At 45.0% G+C, this 13644-nt stretch overlaps 1 protein-coding gene across 1 annotated transcript in view; it reads left to right on the top strand.

The window, feature by feature from the left end:
• CSPG4 (chondroitin sulfate proteoglycan 4) overlaps positions 1-13644 on the top strand; it is a 372985-nt gene that overhangs the window by 315892 nt on the left and 43449 nt on the right. The window contains exon 8 of the mRNA XM_069624563.1: positions 2261-2433. Coding sequence (XP_069480664.1) covers positions 2261-2433 — 173 coding nt within the window. The remainder of the gene's footprint in view (positions 1-2260; positions 2434-13644) is intronic.

Below are 13644 nucleotides of genomic sequence, written 5' to 3'. Positions count from 1 at the left end.
CCAGATTTGGGAGCAAGGGTGATATCTTTCCTGGAGTGCGTTCCTTTGCGTCGAGAACTGAGGTTTTGTGACAAACTTGCTGTCTCGAGGACTGGAGCGAGAAAAAGCTTTGTGGACAAAGGCCACGCCTCCAGTGGTTAGATTTCCTTTTCATGGGTCTTTGGGTACCCAACCAGTTGCGCTGCCATTATCCCGGTATGATGCAAGTGTTTTCCCTGCACAGTGACATGACGGGGTTGACATGGACATAGCACTGGGTCTCAAGGTGCTCGGGCTATGGATAAGGTGGCCATTATGGTTCCGGTGTATAAACGGGGGTGGTGGACTCACATAGGTTGTCTCCCTCTGGGTAGTCTGCGTGGCAGTCCCACAGGGTAGGGTTTAGGTTTACTCACCCTGGATCTACCACATGGAATTGGATTGCACTGCGAGCTGGCCTGGGGAAACATGATGACCTATAACACACGGACAGGCTTTGGGGAATCCCTGTCTACCACCTACGCGTAGCACAACACCGGGCCCTCCGAGTCCTTTGTAGTGCAAAAGTAGGGTCAGACCGTGTAGCTTAGCCACGTGTCCCAATCCTCACAGCTTTCCATTAATGCTGCCACGCATTTTGGACGTTTCAGGATTGCTGTATCCGCAGGAATACCAACCTCTCTTATAAAAATGAAAGGAAACAAAATGTGGGGCCTTTGCCAAACATTTTTCGTTTTTCTCACTGTTGTTGGCAAACACAAAAGCTCACATTTCCCTTTATCAAATAACAGAAATATGTATTTAGGAGGTGTAAAAATGTATACCAGTGCCTGTTCTAGGATTTGCGAGGGCCTGTGTGGCAAAAGACATTTTGGGACCCCTAATTTGCATATGTATTGACATTACCAGACGTGACATCACAGACAAATAACATAATTGGAAATTATAGTGCAAGAAGTTGCTATGTGTAGGTCAGGCGTAGAAGAGTACAGCATGTTGAATCACCAGTGAAGCTTTTTTTAACAGTGTAAACTGTGAACAGAATAACATCTTGGGACTCCTAATATTGGTAGATGATTTCCCTAGGATCACACACTTCAAATAACTCGTAAATCCAAGTGTGTGTGCTCTGAAATTGACCACAAATGTTCTCAGGTCTAGCGGCTACAAACATTCCAAAATGTCTGGCTAAAATAATACTGTCTAAGAGATGAACTGAGAAGTGTACAAATCACATAATAAACCAATCTGACAAAGACAAATACTTCCAGAAAGATGTCGAAATGAGGACTTGAATTGCTCAAAAAGTGTTTTTCTTGACACCTTTTTTTCTGAATGTATTTTTTAAATTTTGCTTTAAAATGGCATTGTACTCTCATAGGCTCCACTATTTCCAATTACCTCACCCTGTTTTTATTTTTCCTACATTATCTTCACTTTTGCTCTTTTTTACTGCCCTTCGCGTAACGTTATTTGTTTATGGTATTTTGGCAAATCAACAAAAAAAATGTCATTTTTTGTCATTCTGACTGAAAACTACTTTCAAGTGTTCAGACACACAACAGAAAAAACAAAACCGTGACAAGGTTGCAAGCGTGTAGTAATTATTTGGCACAAGCATGCAGCTCATCATGCATGAGGTGAAGAAAATGTGGTCCACAGAAAATGGTGTGCATCTTAATCAAGAAAACACAATGGGATAAAGGAGATATAAAAATAATAGTTTATTTTGTGACTCAGTGTAATTTTCTTGCAAGAATTCACAGACCAGTTAGATAACTGGACATGATGGACTTTTAGATGAAAAGGCATCCACCCACTTCTCATCACATAACATTCACACTTATGAGGGCACTTGTCACAGACAATTGTCTATTCAATACACACTGCTCTGTTTTCTGCTGTCCAAGAGCTTCCTTCCCATTGAAATGTGCTGCTGATTACAAAAGAAATGCGGTAAATAGTATTCGCATTCCCCCAACGTCATGCAGTGCTTAAACTGTTTAGGATGAGCAGTTTTTCGGTCACAGTATCATCAACTTCGTTCTCATGACAGTGATAGATGTGAGCAAGGTCTGGAAGGCCCCCATGAGCGTGAGACCCTGTGCCACTGCACAACCTGTCCATGTCTTCCGCTGGCCCTGGTTGTGGCCAACCTAAACATGATATTTTTATGATGAGGGAAGAAGGGGCATGGGAGCTATGAGGAATTAGGACCACCCATTAAGAAAAACCAGGTGCCAAATTCCTACCAACCGGATGCCCTTTTCTTTTTGCTCAGGAGCGAATCAACCAATCACGAGTCAGATCTTGAGAGCCGCCAGCAATACTGATGAGCAACCATCTAGCCCCCTCGTGTACAGCGTGGTGGAGCCGCCTCGACAAGGCCGACTGGTGAGCACGCGGCAGCTGAGCAGCGACAGCGTGGGACTGATGAACTTCACCCAATCCGAGGTGAGTACTGCTGCCCTTCCATTATGCATCTGCCACACAAACATCAGAACGGCCAATCAACCTCACCTGGTGTTAAATGTTTTGTCAGCGAATCTTCCAGCTACAGCCTACTGTTTCATCCATGTTGGGGGTGTAGACATTGTAATCCAAGAATGGCCTATTCTCTTAAAAACACGCTCTCAAATCTGTATTAGGGACTTGAGGGGCACAGACACACGCAAGTTCGTACAAGTGCCTTTTGTAAATGAAGTAAGACTGACAACATACTCCTTGGCTGCCCACCTCTCTCAAAAGATATGAGTCAACTGGTATATGAAACTCTGCGACTATTGGCCAGGTTGGTTATAACACTCTTGATATACACAATAATGTACATTATAAATATGTTATTGGCCACTAATACATTCTGTGCCCTACACCTGAGGCCGCATGTTGGGTGCTGCAGGCATGCAACTCCACGTTGATTTACGGGTAATAAGTACACAGCGGGGACACATTATTCTGTAAAAACAGTTATGGGTATGTTAATGTGAAAGGACATTTGTACCGCGCACTATCACCACCGTAGTGGTCCCTTGGCGCTCTGGCGGCTCTGAAAAGGGAGAGGGGGGGTTGAGTTAGTGGGAGGCAGCAGGGAAAATGCAAGAGAGCAGTGATGTGATGTTGGCGGCCTCAGCCCGGTGGGTCCATTGGCTGGGCCTGGGGTGTTTGCGGCCGGTAGTCGTCGTGTACTGTTGTGCAAGGCTATGTGTGTTTTTTTGTTGTTGTTGCAATGTAGTGAAGTTTGTGCGGTTTGTTGTGCTGTAGGTTTTGGCTGTGTTTGGTTTTGGGTTTGAGAGGTGTATGCAGAAAGGGAAGTTGTTAGTAGGGTTGGTAAGTTTGCATCTCCATCCTGAATAGAAGCGCTCGGCTTGCGTAGTCTCCCCTGTTGCGGCTCTGTCCTGATCTGGGTCTGACTGGTCTACAGGTTCCTTACTCCTCTGGCCCCCACCTCTAACATGCTCTCTCGTGGCTCCCCTTATCCTCCATTTAGACTCTCGTGGCCAGTGCTTCTGCTAATGACAACCTCTCAGGTAGTGTGGGGATTATCAATGTCTCTATAATTCCACCCCAACGTGGTACTTGGCGGTAATTAAATTACGGTGCGGGCGAGGAGTTGGTGGGATTGTCTGGGTCAGTTGTCTCAATCTCCATGTGTGCCGCCTGTGTTCCTGTCTATCCGATGTCACCTGTCCAGCTGCCGTGGGCTTTACTCTCCCCGGTCAGGGATGTCTGTGTCTTTTCGGTTTAGTTATCCTTTTTTACCAGTTTCGTTTTTCAGGTTTAGTCTGTGGTGTTGTAGAGCCAGGTTTTTAGTGATTTCCTGAATTTTAGGTGATCTTCAGTGTTTCTTATTTCCGTTGGGATGGTGTTCCAGGTTTTTGCGGCTAAGTGGTAGAAGGAGGTGCCTACAAGTTTTTTCTTGAGGTATGGTTTGAGTTCCAGGCGGATTTCGTTGCTCGATCGGAGGGGTCTCATTGGTTTGTAGACTGTTATTTTCTTTTGTAGGAATTCTGCTCCTTGTCCACTGATTGCCCTGTGCGTTATGCACATTGTTTTGAAGGTGATGTGATGCTTAACTGGGAGCCAGTGTAGGGTTTTTAGGGCTGGAGTGATGCGATCTGTTCTGGATAGTTTGAGGAGTAGTCTTACTGCTTCATTTTGGATCCGTTGCATTTTCTTCAGGAGGTATTCAGGTATTCCGAGGTAGAGGCTGTTTGCATAGTCCATTTTGGACATGATTAGGGCGACGATGGTGAGTGTTTTGTGCGCGAAGGAGAGGAAAGGTAGAATTCTTCTTGCCGTCCGGAGGAGGAAAAAGCATTTCTTCACTGTTGCATTTATTTGTGGCTCCAGGGTTAGGTTGTTGTCCATTAGGACTCCCAGATTTTTTACTACCTTCGATGGTGTTGGTGCGTTTCCCGTTTCCGTAGGCCATGGGATGGTGGTTTCGTTCTATTGGTCTTTGGATACGATCATGATTTCTGTCATTCCTGGGTTGATTTTCAGGTTGTTGGCATCCATCCAGTCGAAGACTTCTTGTAGACAGTCGGTAAGGGATGAATGGTAGGCATCAGTGTCTTTGATTTTGTATATGATCTGAGTGTCATCTGCATAGTTGTAACATGTAATGTATTTTTTGAAGATTCTGATGACTGGAGTCTGGTAGATGTTGAAATATAGTGGAGATAGTGAGGATCCTTGTGGTACTCCACAGTCGTTAACTCGTGGAGTGGATTTGAAAGGTTTTATCCATACGGTTTCTGTTCTGTCTGTTAGGAATGATTTGGTCCAGAGTAGTGCTGTGTCTGTTATGCCTATGTCTTCTAGCCTTTCGGTCAGGGTGTCGTGGCTAACTGTGTCAAAGGCTGCGGGGGGGGTCGAGCAGAATAAGGGCTGAGGTAGTGTTTGAGTCTGCGTTAGTTTTGAGGTCACCCCAGATGGATAGTAGTGCTGCTTCCGTTCCTCTCGCTGGTCTGAAACCGATTTGAGCTTGGTCCAGCAGGTAGTGTTTTTCTATGTGTTCTTGGGTTAGTTTATATACGTAGGTTTCTAGAAGTTTTGCTGGGTGGGGGATGTTAGAGATCGGTCTGTAGTTGGAAAGGTCATCTACGTCACCACTTGTGTTTTTTAAGAGTGGCTTGATGTATGCTGAAATATTGGAATCTTTAAGTATTCAGGGTGTGCCTTCAAGTCAGGAAAATGGTGGTGTTAAAAGGGCTGGCCTTTGTTTATGGAAAGGGCAAGTTATGCAAGTAAAGGCACCAGCCACTTATACTCCGAAGCAGGCGAGGGCCACTATGGGTGGCAGCCATCTCTCATGGGCTTAGCTTCTCGTCTCTAAGGGCTCACTGATGTCACAACAAAAGGATTATATTATCGACTTGTTGTGATTTCACAACCAGAGGATTATAATATGAATAAACAAATGCCATGCCAGAACATCGTTGTGTTATAAGGGTGGATCGGTGGTTTACTGTGCAGGAGAATTCGTCAAATTCGAATCCAACACATTTTGTAATCGATTTTCTATGCACATATATGCAGGGGGTGGGTAAGGGTATTAATGAATGTGGGAGTGGCCTGCAGAAGGGCCCCCTCATATATTTGCAATGAAATAGATCACACACAAAAATCGCCTGAAATGGAATTCGGTGAATTCTCCTGGATGAAACCCCATAGAAGCGTATAAGGGTACTGCAGCACAGCAAGCAGATCTGGGGTCGTGTGGAAGTGTCACGCTGCAAGCTCTGCACCTTGCACTATCTTGGGACAATACTAGTATTGTACTTCCTTATAAAACATGGGTGCTGCCCCATCCCAAGCCCCTGCTGCATTTCCTTTTACCCATTATTCGTGTTCTGAGTTTTTCTTTTGTCATTCTTTTCTCTCCCTTCTTCCTCTTTTTCTAGCAGTGTATATGTTTTCCGTGTTGTCTTTCCTTTCATCTGTTTGATTTCCAATAACCACACCTCCCGTTCCCCTCTCCTTTTCTACCCCTCCATTCGTGCAGCGGCTGTTTTTCTGCACTGTGTCTTCTGCCATCCTCTGGGCACATGGGAAAGTCCCATTCAAATTATTTTTGTAAATCAGGCCTTTTGCCCTTTTCTGCAGATCTTTTTTCATGTTTTTATTGCTCTTTTTTTTCTGTCTCTTTTTGTTAGGTCTGCTCTTCCTCAGCCATTTCCCAATTTTATCAACGTCATTTACCCTGTTATCTTTGTGGGTGTTAGCCACAAAGTCCATTCTTCTTCCTTAAACATTGCCCCTGTCCTGCAAAACAAACAGAACTCAGCTGCCAAGCATCATCTTTCAAAGTCAATCGGGGACAGATGAGAGGCGTTGGCATCTGGCTCTGCACTGGCTTTGGCAGCAGGTATTGTTTTGTCATGTGAGGGCCTATAATGAGGGCACTGTGTCCTTACCCCAAGTTCCAGCCATTGGAATGGGGTGCTAACGTAATTACCACCGAGGGTTACCAAAGCTGTAACCCAGGGTGTTAAAAAAAGTGTTTTAATTCAAAGAACAGGACGCGTGTTGCGTCCCGTTCATTGAAGGAAAATATTGTACAAAGATGGCCGCCATTGTTGTTGAAGGCAGGGCTCCATATGGAGCCCCTCTTCCATTTCCTTGGCGCCCGCAAACCGAGAAGGTGGGAAGCTGCTGCAGCAGTGGTGGCCGCCGCCACAATTATATAAGTGGGACTGGGATTACTTAAAAAGGATGGGAAAGGGGGGAGAAGATGGCAACCCATGGTGGGGGAGGCAGCCTGCAGGTTCCATCGAACGCAGGGTGAGATTACTGGTTTCAGCCCACGATCTACAGAACCTGATTGGCTGTGCCCCTTGCCCCAGATGATAATATGATATGATAGGTCATTTATAACACGCTTATACACAAGTGTTTCTAGGTGCAACAAGACAAGGAAGGGGAGGACAAAGGGGAACAAAACAAACGATCTTACTAGGCCTTGTGTCATTCAGATCGTGAAAGGGGAAGGGAGAGAAGAAGTGCCGGGGGCAGGAAAGGAGAGAGTGCAATAAGCAGTGCTCAAGTAAATGCCGCCGGGGTGGCCGGTTCGAAGTAATTGCAAGGTTGCAGGGGACTGTATGGTTGCAGATACAGTCCATAGTGCGCGGTGGGCCCAGAGGCAGGGCATGGGGCTACTGGTCGCGAAGGAGCCTGGTCGCCATAAGGTTCAGAGGGAGGCCGGGTAACCAGTTAGTGCAGCAGACAAGACAATAGGTTAGTCTGTCTAAAAAGGTCTCTTTCATTATTGTATTGTAGGGAAGTATATCGTCCAAAAAAACTGCGAGTTTTAGGTAGATATTGCAGGTGTTCGAGTTTCGTGTTTCCAGGCCCTGGCTCGGCTTTAAAGCACCTGCCTGTCAGGAATCTTCCCATTTCCTGTTTAGACTGCCTCTGCTCTCAGGGGCACAAGAGTTGCCAGCCTCTTTGCTGTCCAGTAGCACAAGGAAAGCACGGGAAGCTCCATATCCTACCTATAAATCATTGCACATAGAAGGATAGTTTATCGGCAAGCTTTGGCAATGCTTGAATTTCCACGAGTCGTGGCAAGAAAGCATTAGTGAAGTAAGTTCAACTTACCGCGGGATGCCGCGTGAGGTGTTCTGGGACGAGAAGCCGTTTTACAACCCGCCCTTAAAATATGGCCACAGTGTGTTTCCAAAATATTGTATTTATTTATTTCAATTTTTTTATACCGCGCTGCACGCCCCAAGGCGACAAAACAAACTGGGTTAAAGGTAGAGGAGGAGTATGCCGTTGTCCTCCAAAAATTCTTCCAGAGTGCAATCCCAAGTGCTCCAAAAATTGTGGCTATATACAGATATTTGCCCTTGTATATATACTGCGAAATGTTGTGCGGGCATTCATGATCAACCGCAGACTTCACGGATAGGCCACCCCACCGATGTACATTAAAGTTCACACGCGTGGCTGGCCTTGAATTTAGGAGAGTGCCACATGAAGTGGAAACTGCCAGCACCATCTCCGTCTTTCTGTTTGCAACCAATGCGAGTATCAGCAAACGGACACGTGATCAGTCAAACGGAACGAGATAGGAAAACTCACCCTGGGGCCAAAAAGATGCGCCTAGGTTGGCAGAGCGTTTATTCAGTCTTATGTATCCTGCCGCGTGGCTATGTACACAACCTCGTCGTTCCCATCTCTTCTGCACAAACAAAAAAGTGCCAGCCTGGCAGTCCTTCGAGGGGGACTAAGCCCTGTAATCCCCCTCATGTTTCCATTCACACATTTGTTTTTGCTAGACAGCCCTTTCTTCCCGCAGAGCGCGGTGGGCCCTGCCCTGGGTCTCATCGAATAGCAGTTGGAGTTGCTTTCTCCTGGGCAACCCATGAAATATTCAGCAGGCGAAGGCACCAGCGACAGGCAGAGAGGGTGGCGAAGCAGGGCGATGGGCGGTTGCCTCGGTCCTTCCGGCCCATGCCATGCTGAAACACACGAGGAGGGTGTGCACTTTGCTTAGGATCGATGTGAATGGAACGAAAAATGTTTCAACGAAAATATATATATATATATATATATATATATATATATATATATATATATATATATATTATTGTTATTATTATTATTTTCATTCGGTATTTTCAATTTGTTAAAAAAGTTATTCTTTAACATTTATTCGTTATTATTGATGGATACCGTTTGGTTATATCTATGCGCTGAACAGAATTTGGTGTTCAGCGGTTTAGTGCTGTCAATTGCAGCACTACAAAGCAGCACACGGTAGACCAGTTACACTTTGCGTCTGTGGTTTAAATGTTGGTCCCATTGCCGCAGCTATAAGCACTGCAGCAGATTCCGGAAGTGAACATTCCTCCATGCACTTGCGCGTTCTCAATGTCACTGGGCCTAGTAAGCTCGTTGTTTTGTTCCACCCTGCTCCGTTCCCTTGCCGCGCTCTGAAACACTTGTGTATGAGCGCAATAGAAATAAATTATCAATTCAATTCAACATTTGATCCAGCCTATTTCACAGTTTGCTATTGCTTGGGGACATTGCCAGGGATACCTGGAGCAGAGAACCATGCTCTCCAAGCTTGGCCCCTGCCCCTTGTCACTCAAGGCGGTACGATGCCTAGATCTTGGCAAGGCAGGTGAGGACCTGTGGGCCTGTGTTATGATCCAGCCCTCGCCTGGCTAATAGCAGCCACCAGGATCCTCATTGTTGGCCCAACAAAGACTCCTGCAGGCAAAGGGGGTGGCTTCCCTTTGAAGAAGCCCAACCAGAAAGAGAGACACCAGCATCTCTCCTCTCCAGGGAGGCTCCTCCTAGGCATTCTGGGTAGAAGGGAAGTTCACCTTGAGATTTGGATGACCCGAAACCCCTATCCAGTGATTTTACCGACATTTATTTTCGATGGATTGTTTAACCGAAACAAATCCATCGAAAAAACACTGAATTATGTTTGTAAATCTATATTTGGGGGAAGGGGTTGGCCGTAACCGGTCCAAATGGGTGGGGAGGTGTTAGGGGTGGGTTTAAAAACATAGGGAAACTGCGCATTTGGGGGGCAACCCCCAAATAAAAACCTTTTTGGTCAAGTCGCAGTAAACCCTGGAAACCAACACCAAGGGAACTTGAGGGACGTCATATTGTAAAAGAAGCCGTACACTAGGCTGAGGAAGATAATAGATGGGTTGGTTATTGTGGCTACCAGCTGAGCACCCCGAACTTGCATCCCTGCCAGAAGGGGCTGTCTCTCTTGCTGGACCGGTGATCCGTGCCTAGGCGGTGTGTGGAAGCTTTGTGAAGCACTCTGAGGTCGACTGAAGGGAGATGGGATCCAGCAAAGGCCAGAGCGGAGCTCACTTGGGGTTACAGTACTGCAGTGCACTGGTTCACAGCACTGGGAGCTGTGAGCCTAGTCCTAAACCCTGGAGGAGTATAAGATCCGTCTGGATTATGGGGATAATCGATCCGGCAGAGGGCTCCTCACCGTCAGAGGACCGTATACCCCTGGACTCTGCTCAATGGCACAGAAGGTGTAAGAGGATTCAATTCAACACTACAGCTAAGTCACCACCTAGTCTATAATACTGAATGAAAACCCTTATTGATATATCTTTATGCCCAGTTCATGCGTTCTGGATGACTACCCCTATATAACACCCCTCTCTTGGAATCCTCCTGACCCCACTGAGCCAAGAAGTAGTTCTGTTTTGCAAGTTAAAAGGTTTATTTGAGACTTTAAACAATATAGATATATATATCACACTTTATAATAAATTAATAATTGAATATCACACTTAATCTGATATGATAAAGATTAACAACGGAGAATCTGGCACTAGCACACTTCTTTATAATCACTAAGGAGTTGACATGAAATGGATAAGGTAGCACACAGGTGAATAGGAACAAAAGAAGAAGGTGGTACAGAATGCTTTATGTAAGCTCAGGTGGATGCAATATTCAATGAATGCAGTACAGAAAATACTCAATATGATTTCAACCAAACAATGTAATCACTTTTCTCTGGCTATTCACTCCCCCCCTCTTTATGCAATGCAAGGAAATGGGAGGAAAGCACACAGTTCTCAGAAATGCAATCAATGTAATTCAGTTCAATCCCCCCCAAGCTTAAAGAAAACAGATAGGAGTTTGGAAAACACAGGCAAAAGTGCTTTGAATGTGATGGCAATTCAGTGAAAAGTATGCTAAAATGCTTTTAATTCCCTCTAGAGATTCAGGGTGAGTGGTATCTAGTTAATATTAGCTCATGCTCACTCTAGCAGTGATGCAGGGATAGTTTTTATGAGGCAAACTAATTTCTGGCAAATGGAAGGCAAGCAGCAGCAGATTTTTTACACGTGAAGAAATTTGCAAATCGCGGCAAAATTCGCGAATGCGTGTTCCGCGATTGCGGCAAAACTATATGGGGTAGGAATGCGGTTCTAGGTTCGTAGAAAAGCCACGATTCCCAGCTTTCTAAGGAAAGTTACTGCAAGTCTCTAGCACAAACGGGTATGGTGATATGAGCGATTAAATAAAGGTCGTTTTTTCGGATTTGGAATGTTAAAGTTCAAAAAGACAAGTGCAGCTTGCAACTAGAAATTGACAAGTGACAGCTTTACAAATGACAGGTGACAGTTAGGAGACAGTTCTACTTAGATTAAACTAGATTGAATTATATTATTTTAACTAGGAGATTGGTTCTGCACAGTTTTCTAGGTACTCACACTATATTCTTGAGCGAGATGGGCCTCGCCACGGATCTGGTCAGGTTTTAGACTGAACTCTGGTCTGGCCACTTCACAGTGATCTGGGTCAGCTCTCTCTGGTTCTCTGGTCTGGGTCTCTAGTTCTGGATATATTGAAGTCTCTAGTTTGGCTCTCTGGAGGTTTGATGGAGGTAAGTATGGATTTTTCCGGCAGAGCTTCCAGCTGCAGATGGAATTGAAGGTCCCTATCTGTCCTGTCTGTCTGCTTTTATGTGTTTAGAATGTGGGTGTGTTCTAGCATCACTGACCCTACCTCTCTCTCAGCTTCTAATTGGTCAAACTTCCATTTCTCACTTGATTGGGGGAGCTAAGTTGTGTAAGAGTGATGTCATTTTATGGCTTGCAGAGAGGGCACTCCCCTGTCAGATTGCACACATTCTATATTTGATAATAAAAGACATATTTCACAGTTACACAGTTGCTTGAAATTACATATACATGGTGTGGCTGAATTTAGCCATGTCTCTGTCCAAATCTGCTGTTTCTAAGAGCTTGCATTCAGAAATGGCAGATAATTGACTTTTTAACTGATTTTTCAATTTCTGACATTGACCCCATTTTACATACATGTGCGCAGGGAGTATGGACATTAACTGATGAAGTTTCAGATTTTTAACATGCACACATTTAGAGTAATATCCACTTTTCCGCTAACACCCCCCTGAACATACCACCCGTTCCTACCACGTCTTAAACTGTGGGCAGAAAAATCACAAGAATTATGGCATCAATTAAATTATTTTGACAAGTCCACATTGTGAGTTATTCATCTTTTTCTAAAACCAGATTCTGGCTATAGAGGTGTGTCTTTTCAGGTCACATGGTGGAAATACTGGTTTTCCCACTCCCCCCAAGCCAGCTTCTGTCTCCAGTTTCTCCCCCTCCCAGTTTCTGCCAAGAGTAAGCCACTTTTTTACGACCCCTGCAATATAAGATTTGCTTGGGTCCTGAAAGGCTCATTGTTCAAGAGGAAGCCATTTATGATCCTCTCAATAAACCCTCTGCCTGGGTGAAGGGAGTTGCATTGTTCAATCTCCTGCAGAGCACAGGTAATTCAATTATCAGATAGATGGTACATCCTTTTGGTGTGGGCATCAGAAGGCAGCTAAGCCTGGGAATGCATTTGTTCAAGTTTCACTCCTGTTGGGGGTAGCTGTCAAGCAAAATCAAGTTCCTTAAGCCAGACTTTCAGCTAACTGTCATGTTTTTTGTTGCTTTTTAAATTAACTTGCAATTTTACACATGCAGCTAGAATGCTGATTCTAAGTGCAAAACTATGACATTTCAACAGTTACAAAGGCATGTGACACCAAACATAGGTCACTCATTTAATCTAAACATTTTCGATTTTAGTGTCTTTAAATCCAGTGCAACTTAAACTGCTGACTCCATAGCAGTTTTGTTATAAGCATTGTTTTGGGCTCTTCATTTCCCAGATTTTGTAAGTACACAAAACTCCATTCTGCCAAATGTCTGCTGGTGTTCAGTGAATATTTTGCACATGTTGCAATGTTTGAAAATAGGCATTTTGAGCCTGCCTTCAGAGAAACACAGGGTGGTTTTAAAACGCCGGCTTTTGGATAGTGGTGAGTACTGGTACTGCACCCCTTTTTGGGATTTAAGAAAATGAATTCCCAACAGTCATGGGTTTGCTTTTGGCAATCAGCATTGCCATTCCCAATGGTTTCAGACTACTGTGTGGGTAGTCCAATGGTGGTTTTAGGCAGTGTCCTTCTGTGCCCATAACATCGGCAAAAATGAGTGGCAGCCTATTCTTCCTGCATTTCCCTGTGCATTTTCTGGGAAGCTCTGGCCATCATGATGTTTTCATGTCAGTACTGCACAGTTTTGAGGTAGGGCTCGGATGCATGGGTAAATACATCCCACAAGCCCCCCTTCTTGCGGTGGCCATCTGATCCTTCACTGGTGGGACCCGCAAGATCTGGGATGTAGTTCTCATCTTCTTCCGGTAGATGGCACAGTTCAGCATCTTTTCCTCTATCCGGTACTGATCGATCGGTTCTCCTCGCCGGTCCTGATGGGAAGATTGGGCGGTGCCCCGGGCCCCCTTGCGTCTCTGCTCCCGGTCTCCGGATCGTCCTCCTTGGCCCGTTTCCAGGTTTTCTTTCTCCTAGGACGACAAAGGAAGAGCGGCAATACCTATCCATAGACATTTTTCCCCCACCATTGATATAGTGGGGCAGCATATGCATTTCATCATAACGAAACATTACATTCTTATTTTGAAAAGCAACAGTATAACTAAGAGACAGTTTCATGCAAATCACAATATTTTAGAGACTAGATGTGGTATGTTTTATGGTTGGAACTGAATTAGTCTGAGACAGTGCCCGCTAGGATTCCAGAGGATTCCTCCAGTTGTTGCAGAGTGTGCCTGGGA

Source organism: Ambystoma mexicanum, chromosome 11 (assembly GCF_040938575.1).
Source record: "Ambystoma mexicanum isolate Mex_15411 chromosome 11, UKY_AmexF1_1, whole genome shotgun sequence".
Taxonomy (NCBI): Eukaryota; Metazoa; Chordata; class Amphibia; order Caudata; family Ambystomatidae; genus Ambystoma; species Ambystoma mexicanum.
The sequence above is the reverse complement of the archived record's forward strand: the minus strand, read 5'-3'. Positions and strand labels throughout refer to the sequence as shown.